Source organism: Astyanax mexicanus, chromosome 16 (assembly GCF_023375975.1).
Source record: "Astyanax mexicanus isolate ESR-SI-001 chromosome 16, AstMex3_surface, whole genome shotgun sequence".
Classification (NCBI taxonomy): domain Eukaryota; kingdom Metazoa; phylum Chordata; class Actinopteri; order Characiformes; family Acestrorhamphidae; genus Astyanax; species Astyanax mexicanus.
Genome location: NC_064423.1, coordinates 41,945,976 through 41,961,062, shown reverse-complemented (window position 1 = coordinate 41,961,062; position 15,087 = coordinate 41,945,976). Strand labels below are relative to the sequence as shown.

Sequence of the window (15,087 nt, the reverse complement as noted above, 5' to 3'; positions counted from 1 at the left end):
TATTTAAGACGCCAGTTACTTTAAAACTAGTTTAAAACTAACTCGCGTAACTAAGAACTTAGTGGAGATGTTACACACAAACTTACGAAGTAACTCGCGCAAAAAATGGTGAAACCCAGCCCAGGTCCCCACAAAGTCAGAAAAACCAATATTATCCGCGCGCTCGCACACACACACACACACACACACACACACACACACACACACACACACACACACACACACACACATTATACTCGCTCGCGCGGCTCGAGGCGGTCAGTTGCGCGCGCACAGCTCGCTCGTGTTGACAGGCAGCGCGAGGCTGAAGAGTTACGCTTTTTATTACAGAAATCGCGCAAAAAAACTGCGCAGGAATAGTTTTTAACGGGTTTTTACGGTTTACCGTCAGATTACATCGAGCACACCGGTTCGCGCGAGGAGTGAACAACACTGAAGAGTGAACAGTGAGGAGTGAACAGTGCTGTATGTAGGGCTTCAGTCACGGCGGAGCACCGGCTAGCGATATTTCTACGAATTTTCTACGATATTTCTACGATCAGCTGAACTGAACAGGTAAGAGGCTGAATCTGATTCCTGGAGTTACGGGGTTTTGACACGCTTTTCTAATATAGAGTTAATATTAAACAGAAAGTTATACATTTACACATTTTCCATATTTAACCTTAAGAAATATAGCTGAATATATTAATATTTAACCATGCAAACGTAGCTCAAATAATAATAGAATAATAATTTACTCAATATTTGGAGTAATCAACTTAATATATGACCATTGTTTTTAAAGGAAAGATAAATACACATTCAGGTTTGTCTCAGTTTGAGATAAAACTCAATTTCAGTGTAAATTTGATGTTGATATGAAATATATTATATTTGTTTATGTAAACATTTCATGCATTGTTTGTTTTATTATACTTTTCACCATTTCACAATTACTCTTTCCTCTACAATGACAACAAAGAAATCTATTTATTTATCTGTCTGTCTGTGTGTATCCAATATTCTACAGTATATAACCCAAACTGTGTGTGGGTAGTATGTTTATTACTCTATATTACTCAATTCATCTCAAATAATTTACTATTGATCTTTTGTGATGGATCCACAATGACAAGTGTCATCTGGAGGCTTTGATGTATAGGTTATATATTGTAGATATAGCCTGGTATGCAGTATATTAAATATATATATATATACATATATACAAACACAATAAATGTTCCATTGTTATATCAACACTATTATGAATATTATTAAGTGTTAAAATATACAGTAGCTAAATACAATAGTGTTTTTAACACTAATAGTGCGAATTTACTGTGTGTTATACACACTGTGTATAATAATACACTATTATATACGATATATTATATATGGATAGATTTTTCTGTGCTATGTTTTTTTTAATGTTTCAAACAGTGTAGAACAGCAGGTGTAGATGTTTAACCCATGTATTTTTGTCCTAAGTGTCAGAAATCACCCGCCACCATGTTTAACAGCAGAGAAAAGCCCCTAATTAGAATTTTAAAGTTTTTCTTAGAGTGAAAACTAACTGTTACGGAAATCGAAACATCGCCTTTGTTCTCACCTCCACGCAAACTGCACTCCAGCAGTGAATAAAAACTCTGATTTTTTTACTGTATTTCACACCTTTAGAATACAGGATTCCGCTCATAGAGTGTTAGAATTACGCAGGGGTTGAGTAAGTTATTTGATCATCATGTTAACCTCATTAGGTTAATCTAAAAACTATATTATAATTATTGTTTCATCACGTTTTTTACAATGTGTTTGGTGGGTTTATTTATTAGGAATATTTACACTATTCTCATTTTCCATGAGATTAACTACCAGAGTAAGACTGTATCTGCCAAATATTGTTTATATTGCTCTAATATTGAAAAAAGAGAATTATTAAACCCTTTAAGTACTGCTCTGTATAGAATAGAATAGAATAAAATGGAATAGAATAGAATAAAGCTTTAATGTCCTGCCCAAGCAAGACATTTTTATTTGGTTTCACCATAAATTGGACAATTAACTAATAAACACATCCACAGAATGACACAGCACAGACAAAATATCAATAAATAACAACCATATACAGACTAGATATACAGTACTGTTTATACAGTGCGATTTGTTAATGTGTTTGATGGCATTCGGAACAATCACTCCTTTATAGACCTTTTTATTAATCAAAGACTCTCTATAACGTCGACCTAAAGAGAGATCCTTAAAGTCGATATGAAGAGGAAGGACTGGGACAGAAATATTTACTGTGTATTTCCTAAATAATGCTGTATGATAAAGAATATCTACCAATTTATGTTGCATTTATTTTTCCTGCCACCTCATACTTTGTTACAGTCGTAATTTACTAATTTACTTTTTGTTTTTAAGCACTAAAACCATGTGGGACTCCACAAAACCGACTAATCTGGTAAAGGGCTATACAGTCATTTTTTATTTATTGGGCAGTGCTAGTATAAAAGCCTGTTTAAGTTGTAAAGTTGTGAAAAATATAAAAATGAGGGTAAGTGTTCTAAATATACGTGGGAAGAACCTGTTCCGTGACCCGAAGAAAGTGTAAAAGTGTTATACCGTGATGTGTGAGAGAGATATCACAGAAAACCCCCTGAAAACTCCAGATCTCAGATCTCAGTGAGTTCCCCATTTACAGCGGCTGCAGGGCTGTTTCATATATTCTCAGATATGCAGGATTGTACGGTTTGTTACGCGTGTGTGTGATGTTTGAATGTGTGTGTGATGTTTTGTATGTGTGTGTGATGTGTGTGTGAATCTGTCTGGGAGAGGTTTGAGGAAATTGGAGAGCAGGTGGAGGATCTGCAGACGCATATTTACCCTCAGGCTGTGTATAAATGAGGAGCCGGCGGGCTCCGGTCTGAGCGTGCTCAGTAGAAAGCAGCTCTCCTCACCCCGTAACCCCGACCAGCCCTCGATCAATACGCCTCTATAGAGAGGAATTCTCCCTTTATACACCACTCAGCGCCTCACTGACTTACCCCACACTAACCAACCGCACCCCCCCCCCCCCCGTCACATTTACAGCAAACAGACAAAACACTGACTCAGAACACCAGACAAAAATATGACCTCACTCCATCTCACTTTGCCCTCTTATACCTCACTCCAGCTCACTCTGCCATGTTTTACCTCACTCTCCCATGTTTTACCTCACTCTCTCATGTTTTACCTCACTCTGGTTTACCTCACTCTCTCATGTTTTACCTCACTCTGGTTTACCTCACTCTCTCATGTTTTACCTCACTCTGGTTTACCTAATATTGCCTTGGTTTACCTCACTCTCCCATGTTTTACCTCACTCTCCCATGTTTTACCTCACTCTCTCATGTTTTACCTCACTCTCTCATGTTTTACCTCACTCTCATGTTTTACTTCACTCTGGTTTACCTAATATTCCCTTGTTTTACCTCACTTTGCCCTGTTTTATTTTACTCTGCTTTGGTTTACCTCACTTTGCCTTGTTTTGCCTCACTCTACCTCATTCTGCCTTGTTTTGAAAATCAGTAGTTTACCTTGTATAGCCCTTTTATACCTCATTCTGCCTTTTTTACCCTAGTCTGCCTTGTTTTACCTCACTCTGCATTGCTTTACCTCACTTTACCTCATTCTAACCTGTTATACCTCACTCTGCCTTGGTTTACGTAATATTGCCTTGCTTCACCTCACTCTGCCTTGTTTTGCCTCACTCTACCTCATTCTGCCTTGTTTTGAAAATCAGTAAAAATGTCTACAAAAGGGTTTAAATATCAAATTCATACAGAAAGTGTTTTTTTTTTTCATTTTAAACCGAGACAAACTGAACTGTCTAACAAAAACTTGAACTTTCTTCATCTTTTCTTTTAAAACATTGCTTATATATTTATTTAAAATATTCTTCTATTCTCCATCAGTATATTTAGTCCACATAGTGAAGTGAAACAGTAATAGCTCAGCAACTATTCGTTACTTTTATGATGTCATAAAAACCAGTGCATTTACATATCAGCATTGACATGCAAACACTGTGAAACTTACTCTACCTTGGTTTACCTTACTCTGCCTCACTTTGCCTTGGTCTTCCTCACTCTATCCCACTCTACCTCACTTTACCTGCTGTACTTCTCTCTACCGCACTCTGCCTTGGTTTACCTCAATCCAACTCATTCTACATTGGTCTACCTCACCCTACCCCACTTTACCTCACTCTTGCCTCGGCTACCTCACTCAACCGTGCTCTACCTCACTTTACCTCACTCAACCGTGCTCTATCACACTCTACCTCACACTACCTCACTCTACCTCACTCAACCGTGCTCTATCACACTCTACCTCACTCTACCTCACTCTACCTCACTCAACCGTGCTCTATCGCACTCTACCTCACTCTACCTCACTCAACCGTGCTCTATCACACTCTACCTCACTCTACCTCACTGTACCTCACTCAACCGTGCTCTATCGCACTCTACCTCACTCTACCTCACTCAACCGTGCTCTATCACACTCTACCTCACTCTACCTCACTGTACCTCACTCTGCCTCGGCTACCTCACTCAATAGTGCTCTATCACACTCTATCACACTCTGCCTCACTCGACCTCACTCTAACTCCATAATTGGTAATGCTGCGTGAGCATGGTCTTCAGTGTGTAGAGCTCCCTCTGTTGCTGTATGTGGGTAATGCAGTTGATCGATATTACAGCCCTTTATGTGTGTTTATTAGGGAAACTCTTATTTACTGCGATAAACATGAAAATATGATTTTTGATTGTTGTTAACAGAACTAAAGCTCACTCTTGTAGGGGTAGTCCTTGTTTTTGCTGTTTTGCCACCGCTGTGCTGCAGTGTTTGAGTATCTCTGTTCTCTTTATAATGAGATAATAAATGAGTTATGATGAATGTTGTCAGGTTGTGGTGAGTAAACTGGGGGGTATTATCAGTGAGGAGCAGAAGGATATGTAGGTTTCGAGTTTCGTCTGGGGGTTTATAACGTTTCAGTTTCTCTGGTTTTCCTGTCTGAACCACTCGGGCTCAGCAGCAGACTCTCACCACCACATAGTGACCCGCCACCCGCCACCCGCCACTTACGCACGTCATGCCACCCGGCAGTCAGCCTGTATGCTGTCGTGTATGATGTCACAAGATAAAACCACAGCAGTCAGGTGTCGTTACGTTGCGCCACTCCTGCAGCTTCATCTGACTAAACCCAGAAACCCTGACGAACGCTGGTTATGTTTGAGTAAAATGAACACTGTTGTTTTATTCTATAAACTACAGACAACATTTCTCCCAAATTCTAAATAAAAATATTTTCATTTAGAGCATTTATTTACAGAAAATGAGAAATGACTGAAATAAGAAAGGTTTAAGAGTTCAGAAATCAATATTTGGTGGAATAATCCTGGTTTTTAATCACAGTTTTAATTTCATGCATCTTGGCATCATGTTCTCCTCCACCAGTCTTACACACTGCTTTTGGATAACTTTATGCTGCTTTACTCCTGGTGCAAAAGTTCAAGCAGTTCAGTTTGGTGGTTTGATGGTTTGTGATCATCCATCTTCCTCTTGATTATATTCCAGAGGTTTTTAATTTAGTAAAATCAAAGAAACTCATCATTATTAAGTTTTCTCTTATTTTTTTTTCCAAAGAATTACAGTAATAAACGTTGTTAAATGGTTAATTATAGCTCAACTAATTATTAAGACATTATTAAATAAGAGTAATGATAATGATGATCAGAGTTATATCGGTATTGGCCGATAAATGTTTTTTTAAGTATCATTGGCATTGGCCGATATTTCAATCCAATATTTGCTGATCAATTTTTTTGAATTCTGGAATAGAACCAAATGACGCTGGCCGCACTACTTTAAACATCATATATTTAAGCTCATTTTGATATATTTGTATTAGTTTTAATAGGTCTATTGTTTTATTTAAGCTTTAAACAATCTATATAAGCACAGGTTAGATAAATAAATGTATAAACCTTTCATTGAATTGTTTATATACAATAATAAATAAATGTTACATTAGTTTATACATGTGTAATCTATACATGTAAAATTCCCACATTCTTGCATCTCTATTATAATAAACATTACTGTATTTTAATGATAAAAAACTTTAGTCATTAGTTAACGAATGTTGTAATGATTTATAATCTCTTAATTAGTTGTGTAAATAATTTAACGTAGCCTTATTGTAAAGTGATACCATTATTTGCTCTTTTAAGGTGCTTTTTTCCATTTATGTCTAAATATTTTTGTTTTCCAAACATTCAGTGCATCACTAGAATTAATACAGTATTGCAGTACATAATATTGTGCTATTTCCATATATTCTACTGATATATTACTATTTTGGTACTCTTCTGATGTGTGTATGAATTGATTCATCACGGAGCTGCGCTGCTCCTCTGGTTGAACTCTGAGAGAAGATAAAACAGTTTCAGAGAAAGACACTGAGAGGTCACATCACTTCATAAAACAAGAAATACACACAGAGACAGGTGTTAAATTATATCGGAGGAAACGCTGGGTGGGGGTGTGAAAGTGAGCGTGCAAAACCCTTAACATCTTTCCCTTTTATCAAAGCAAGGGAATATACCGCAGAAAAAGGGCAGAGTCACTCTTTCCTGTTTATATATATATATATATATATATATATATATATATATATATATATATATAAACAAAAATTAGTGACTTTTCTATGGTATCTTCCCTCGCTTTGATAAAAGGGAAAGATGACCACTTAAAAATGATGAGTTTCTTTGATTTTGCCAAATTAAAAACCTCTGGAATATAATCAAGAGGAAGATGGATGATCACAAACCATCAAACCACCAAACTGAACTGCTTGAATTTTTACACCAGGAGTAAAGCAGCATAAAGTTATCCAAAAGCAGTGTGTAAGACTGGTGGAGGAGAACATGATGCCAAGATGCGTTATATATATAGAATTTTTAAATGTCTTTATATACATATACATTATTTAAAAATGTTCTGCATTGTAGATTAATACTAAACTCATGTAAAAAAAAACTGTAAATCATTTAGCAAACAAAAAGTGTTGAACAAACCAGAATATGTTTTACATTTTACATTTTCTCAGTCAGTTTTATGAGGTAGAGTCTCCTGTAATTCAGGCTTTCAGTTAACAGAACTCATCAAGAGTTAATTACTTGAATTTCTTGTCTCTTAATAAAGTGTTTGAGAGCATCAGTTAAAGTAAAGTAGTGAAGAGGTAGAGTTACAGGTATACAGTGAATAGTGAATATTTCAGTAATGCTCTAATACAGATTATGAGAAGCAACAACTACTCAACTAAATACAAAAAAATACTTTAAGAAATGGAGTCAGTTAATTTAAAAGTCAGTTTTAAGAATTTTGAAAGTTTACTCAAGTGCAGTAAAAAAAAAGACCGTCAAACACTTTATGATGATGGAACTGGCACTAATCAGGACTAACCAGAAAAGAAAGAGCAAGAATTCCCTATGAACAGTCTAAGAAACCACAACGGATCACAACGTAAACCCAACTATGTGCAATAGTTTTTAAAACAAAGTGCAATACATCTCCTTCTGGACTTTTGTTATATTGTATATTTTTGTTATATTGGATTTGTTTTATACATTTTATTTATATATTTCCCCCTGTTCCTCGTGTACTTTAATGATTCCTTATGTGTTCCTTCATAACCCTTTATAGGATTACTTCACTATTTATTTACAATGTATAGGGGCGTGACATATTGTACTATACACAATAATATTACCAGCATTTCTGAATATGGTGATTATTGATTTTATACCCTGAAGTATGTTTCCCTATCACCCACCCCTAATTATCACATCAGGGTTCTACTTTTTTACTGTTTTTATCAAAAGAAAAATTCACACTGTTCTCATTTCCCCATTATATATCTACTAGAGACAGATTATATCTGTCCAGTATCATTTATTTTACTTTAATCCTGGATATATGGAGATATTGGGAGTGCATTATTATTATTACTATCATGACTGATCATTCTGGATCAATGACTTCTGTTACAAATCTGATCAAAGTCTTATTTTTCTTAATATCTCAGTTAGGAGTGTGCCATATCATATCGTTTCATATGTAGTAATAAAATTACTTTTTTTTATTTTCATTTTGTTGCAGTAGTGCATTCTTGAAATATATTATATATTTTTTAATTCAGTGTTTTGTCACATCGCCAAGATCACAATCGTTATCGCAAAAATACCTTGATGAAATATCGTGATATTACTTTAGAGCCGTATCGCCCACCCCTTAGTTAGTGTGTGATGTGCTGCTGTGAGTACAGTGGGTGGATCAGATACTGCAGCAGTGCTGCTGGAGTTCTTAAACACTGAGTTTAATCTCTACTCTAATGTCCTCCACTCTATTACACACTCCTACCTACAGCTGAAACACCTCGCAGATAAAGTAAAGTCTCATACAGAAGATTTCAGACTTCACCGTGCTAGTTATTGATTATTGAGTATTTATTATTGATTAATAATAATAGGGAGAATAATAAAGAATACAGAGAAACAGATACACAACTACAGTTTGGAGTTATTATATTGTGTTTATTCCACAGGGTATTTTATGTGTCAGAATGCACTAGTGCACGCACACACACACACACACACACACACACTCTAACACACATACATTACACAGTGTACACACTACACACCCCCAGCTATGTGGTCACCATGGCAGTAGAAGAAATGAAAGGGAAATTCTTGCAGTGAGGCCCACCATCGCCCGAACAATAGACGGCAGAGAGACAGGAGGGGGGGCGGGGGTGGGGGGGGAGCTGGGTACGAGGTTTACGCCCACTTTTCTCAGACAGCACAGAGTAGCTGGTGGGTACTCTCTGTGCAGCAGATAAGAGTTAGAGCAGGCTGTGTTGGCTGTTCGGCTCGGTATTTTTACTGAAGCTGGTGTTTATCGTTAACTGGAGTTAACCGTTCCCAATGTTCCCAGTGCTGATCATTATTTACACTGAACTGGCAGTGGATTACTCTAAAAAGCTTCTGCCTCCGTCACACTGAGTCGTTCCAGCACCAGATACAGATCATACCAACACTACCAACGCTTTAAAGGAGATCTCTGGTGTAAAATGGACTTTTATTGTAGTAAAACATGATAAAAGTTCTTATCTTTGATGAATAGCACACCTCCGTTCTCCCACAGCGTTCAGAGATCCAGAAATTTTAACAGTTTATCCAACAAACACCCTTCAGACTGGGAGATACGGGGCATAATTTACCCTGATAAATCACTTTTTACACCGTTATCCAGCTCAAAGTAGCACCACACCTCCTTACTAGAATCTGGAGAGCCCTGACATTTAAAACGAGGCATTAATAACTTAAAAAGTGCAGAAGAAGCTTATTAAACACCACTGTTTACATCCTATAACTCCTATAGCTCTGAGCGCCGCCATCACTGTACTGATAATGTCATAGACATTTATATACATAGGTGTCTGTTAGCTGATGCATGAGAGCTGGGGATCGGGCTCTTTCCTCCGATTGTGCTACACTGATTGGCTGCAGTTGGAAAGGCATTTGCATACACAGCTCTAAAAAAAAAATAAAGAGATCACTTCAGTTTCTGAATCAGTTTCTCTGATTTTGATTTATAGGTTTTTTTGTTTGAGTAAAATGAACATTGTTGTTTTATTCTATAAACTACAGTTCAGAAATAATCAATATTTGGTGGAATAACCCTGGTTGGTTTTTAATCACAGTTTTTTTCATGCATCTTGGCATCATGTTCTCCTCCACCAGTCTTACACACTGCTTTTGGATAACTTTATGCTGCTTTACTCCTGGTGCAAAAATTCAAGCAGTTCAGTTTGGTGGTTTGATGGTTTGTGATCATCCATCTTACTCTTGATTATATTCCAGAGGTTTTCAATTTGAAATAAATTCTGCAATGAATGAAGGGCACTATGAAGCTGATGTTATTAATAAGGGTGTACAGGGTTTAAGGCATTAGTATCGGTGTTCACAATCGTTTGCACTATGGTTCTAGTGCTCACAGCGACGGCACTGGTGCAGATATGATCGTGAGTCAGAGTCTCGGCGGGTCTGAGTGTTGGGTCTGCAGGTGTGGGTGTTCAGCGGGGGATCTGCTGCAGGTTCCAGCGTGTCTGGTCTGGTGTAAAGAGCGTGTGAATAAGTGAAAGCCGCTCCAGAGTGTGAAGCATAGTTCACGCTTTTGTTTCTCAGATGTGAACAGTGCGGTACCCGAGGCCGAGCCCTGCAGACTGCAGCTGTGCGTGTGCGGAACCTGTGCACCAGAAGCTGGGTGTGAAGAAACATGATCTACATTACTGTTCACTACTGCAATCTCTACACCTCAGTGAATTATCCGGAAAATAAAAACAAGATCAGAACGGATAAACTTTATATAGCTGCTGTTGTTCTGACTCACAGCTCTGAGGACCTGCAGCATTATTATGGGATGGATATGGTATATGGATATGGTATTTGTCCTGTAGAGACATGCTGAGAGTGGAATCCTGTAATTGATGGTTATTTAAGACTTTCCTCTAGAAAGCAGGTAAATGTTAGAGGAGTTACTGGGGAACTATATGAATATAATGGATATAATGTGTGATATGTGATTATCGATATATATCACAATACAATTTTCTACAATATTTCACAGCATCTGTGTTCCTGTAGAGGATAAAATTCTCCTAAACAATTAAATACCAGCAATTATGGATTAATTGGTGTTTCTGTTTCACAGAAAGAATTTAACAACCAATATTCTTCACGCAGGTTCATTAACCCTATTCATTTAGGGATTATAGCGCCACCATGTGGAGTAATAAAGGAGCAACTTTATTAAGTCTAATTGCAAATCGAGCCTTAAAGAGTTTAAAGCGTCTACGTATCGATAATGTATCGCAATATCGATATTTTGTCCCATCCCTAGATTAAAATTCTAAATTAGTTTTAGAACTTGGCTGCACTAATAGTAATAAGTAGAATAAGAAGTAGTTTACTGTGCAATCACTGTGGACCTCTACCTCACACTACCTCACTCCAACTCACTCTACCGCATAATACCTTACTTTACCACACTCCAGCTCACACTATCACACTGTTACTCACTCTACTGCACTATACCTCACTCTACCACACTCTACCCTTATCTACCTAACACTACCTCACTGTATAATATATACCTCATTCTACCGCATTTTACTTCACTCCAGCTCACACTGCCACCCTCTAACACACTCTACCATACTCTACCCTTACTCTACCTAACACTACTTCACTCTACCGAATAATACCTCACTTTACCACACTCCAGCTCACACTACCACACTGTAACTCACTCTACCACACTCTAACACAGTATACCTCACTTTACCACACTCTAACTCACTCTACCACACTATACTTTACTCTACCACACGCTACATCACTCTACCCTTACTCTATCTGACACTACCTCACTCTACCACACTACACCTCACTCTACCACACTATACCTCACTCTACTACACTCCAGTTCACACTACCACACTCTACCCTTACTCTACCATACTATACCTCACTCTACTGCACTAAACCTCACTCTACCACACTACACCTCACTCTACCACACTATACCTCAGTCTAGTACACTCCAGCTCACACTACCACACTCTACCCTCACTCTACTGCACTAAACCTCACACTACCACACTCTACGTCACTCTACCCTTACTCTATCTTACACTACCTCACTCTACCACACTATACCTCATTCTACCACACTCTACGTCACTCTACCACACTATACCTCACTCTACCACACTCTACGTCACTCTACCCTTACTCTATCTTACACTACCTCACTCTACCACGCTATACCTCACTCTACCACACTATACCTCACTCTACCACACTCTACGTCACTCTACCACACTCTACGTCACTCTACCGCATTCTACCACACTATAGCTCACTCTACCACACTATAGCTCACTCTACCACACTATACCTCACTCTACCACACTATACCTCACTCTACCACACTCTACGTCACTCTACCGCATTCTACCACACTATACCCCACTCTACCACACTATAGCTCACTCTACCACACTCTAACTCACACTACTACACTCTAACTCACTCTACCTAACACTACCTCACTCCACCGTACTATACCACACTCAACCACACTATACCTCACTCTGTCACACTCTAACTCACTTCACTCTAACTCACTCTACCACACTCTCCCCTCACTTTACCTAGCCCTACCTCACTCTGCCTGACTCTACCACACTATAGCTCACTCTACCACACTCTAACTCACACTACTACACTCTAACTCACTCTACCTAACACTACCTCACTCCACCGTACTATACCACACTCAACCACACTATACCTCACTCTGTCACACTCTAACTCACTTCACTCTAACTCACTCTACCACACTCTCCCCTCACTTTACCTAGCCCTACCTCACTCTGCCTGACTCTAACGCATCCTACCTCACTCTCCCGCCAGCCTTATCTCCAACAAAAGCAGGTTTATTTCCATTGATTTGCTTACATGTGTCATGTGTATTATATTTCATGTGAGTTTCGATGAGATTTCAGCAACATTTCCACCTGAACAGCGTATTACTCACACTCTGTATTCCTGGATTTTACAGAAATCTTAAATAATCTTTAATTATAGGATTCTGCGGTCTGCCTGCCGTTACAGGAAAAATACCACACATATCCGTTAATTGTGGTGCAGGTTCTCAGAGCTTTGAGTCAGTTTCTGTTGGACCACAGAGCGATACCTGCTTTACCAGCTAGTTACAACAATAGAATCACCACACTGCACTCGAAACAGATTCAGGCATTAGATTAGGCACAATGCCAACAGGTGGATTTTTATTTATCTACTACAGAGAGTCCTATTCTAATAATGTTAAACACATTTATAATAAGTCCTGCATTAATTTGATAAATATATGCTGATGTAATGTATATAAATATAAATATCATACACATATTATATCAATCTATCTGTTAGGGCTGCCGACTGATCCAGCAGACTAAAGCGCTTCCACTATGATCAGGAGATCGCTGGTTCAAATCCTGGTCATGCAGCTTGCCATCAGCTGCCGGAGCCCCGAGAGAGCAAACACAGTTGGTCTTGCTCTCTCTCTTTGGTTGGGTACAGTAGATGGCCCTCTTTCTTTCCTCTCATCACTCCTCATCACAGGGTGATGTGGATCAGCACAAAGCTGCGTCTGTGAGCTGATGTATCAGAACCGAGTCGCTGCGCTTTCCTCTAAGCGTTAGCACTGTGGTGTTCATATCTATACCAGAGTTACTGTATATCATATTGACCGCAATTAAACAATATATCATACAATATACATTTTTCACATATCGTTCAGCACTAAGTGCATCTTAAATTAGCCGAATGCGTTCATTACAATGGCCGTCTGTCCACAAACTTCTGGTCATGTGGTGTATCCGTCTGTGACAGTGAGCAGAGGCGGTTGTTATCGTATTTCTGCTGGGAAAGAATGTATATAGTGTGGTATTTGTATTATAAATAGTTAACGGTGGTGTGGTATTTGGGTTGTATGGTGTGTTTGTTAGATAGAGCGAGTGTGTTGGGTGATAAAGTCCTGCAGTAGACTGTGTGGTGTATTAATCTGCCCTCAGGAACTCTGTGTTTCCTTCAGATAATCTCTGTGAGGTCGGCTGAACACGACGTTCTCTCAGAGTGAAAGTCTGCTCTCTGATTGTGTTTTATTGCTTGTGTTTCAGGAGTAAATCAGAGTTTTGGGATGGATCCAGGAATTAGAAATAAAAGAAGAATCCTGCTGCCGCTCTTCTGCATTACTCTGGTTTGGAGGCAAGGTGAGTATTTACAGTGTAGATCTGAGCAATAATATAAAAAAAAAAAAAAATCATGATATTCTTTAATTCTTTAAATACAGTACCAGCCACGAGTTTGAACAAGTTTCAGTGTGTTTTTCATTATTTTAAAATGTTCTGCATTTGAGATTAATACTAAAATCATCCGAACTATTAAGGAAATCATGGAAATATAACAAAGTTTAAACAAACCAAAATACATTTTATATTTTATATTCTTCAAAGTAGCACCTCTAGCTTAGATACCTCAACTAAGTAAAGAAAAAAATATATTAACCCTCCTGTTATGTTCATTTGTCAGGAATAGCAATGTGTTTAATTATCTAAAAGATGTCAGAAACCAAAAAAATATTTTACTAAATATTTCATTACTAACTCCATTACTAATTATTCTATCATTATTTAGTACAATGGTGTTCTTTACCGCTAACAGGTAATGCTTCAGTTAGGATAATTTACTCATTGCTCATTAAAATATATATATTTTTTTATATTTCACTACTTTATTACCTTTTAAAGACCAACATATAAAACACAATAGTTCTACATAATATTGAAACATGACATTGCAATTTCTAGTTTAAGTCTTAGTTTTTGTGAGGGGTTGTTGCAAAAATGTGAGATGAACCATTTATTTATTATATTATATGTTGATTTAACTAATTAATTAAGGCAAGCAAAAAAAGTTTCATACTGAAAAAAATACTTTTAACAATTTTTCCAAGATCTTCAAACTTTAAAACGGGTCAATTTGACCCAGAACAAAACAGGAGGGTTAAGATCAGGTTAAGGTCAGTCAATCCGAAAATATACACAAGTGCAGTTAAAAAAAAAAGAACATCAAAAACGTTATGATGATGAAACTGGCACTCATCAGGACTGCCTGACGAAAGAAGAAGAGCAGGATAAGTTACAAGAGTTACAAGCCTCTGAAACAGCAAGTTAACAAACAGCATCCCAGAAATACAGGAAGTGGAAATGCACACAAAATGTAAACAGTTCCTCAGTGCTCCACAGCGCCCCCTCAGCATCCTAACAGCACTACAATAGATTACAGCCATATGATAAGACATAATACAGAGACCTATAATAGTAGATCACATGTGACTGAAATTCATACAGAAAGA

The 15,087-nt window shown here is 37.8% G+C and overlaps 1 protein-coding gene across 1 annotated transcript in view; it reads left to right on the top strand.

Annotated features, from left to right (window-relative positions):
• Positions 1 to 240: 240 nt before the first annotated feature.
• Positions 241 to 15,087, top strand: part of LOC111191717 (adhesion G-protein coupled receptor G5) — a 36,593-nt gene continuing 21,746 nt past the window's right edge. Inside the window, exons 1-2 of the mRNA XM_049465389.1 lie at positions 241 to 555; positions 13,850 to 13,942. Coding sequence (XP_049321346.1) covers positions 13,870 to 13,942 — 73 coding nt within the window. The 5' untranslated portion in view covers positions 241 to 555; positions 13,850 to 13,869. The remainder of the gene's footprint in view (positions 556 to 13,849; positions 13,943 to 15,087) is intronic.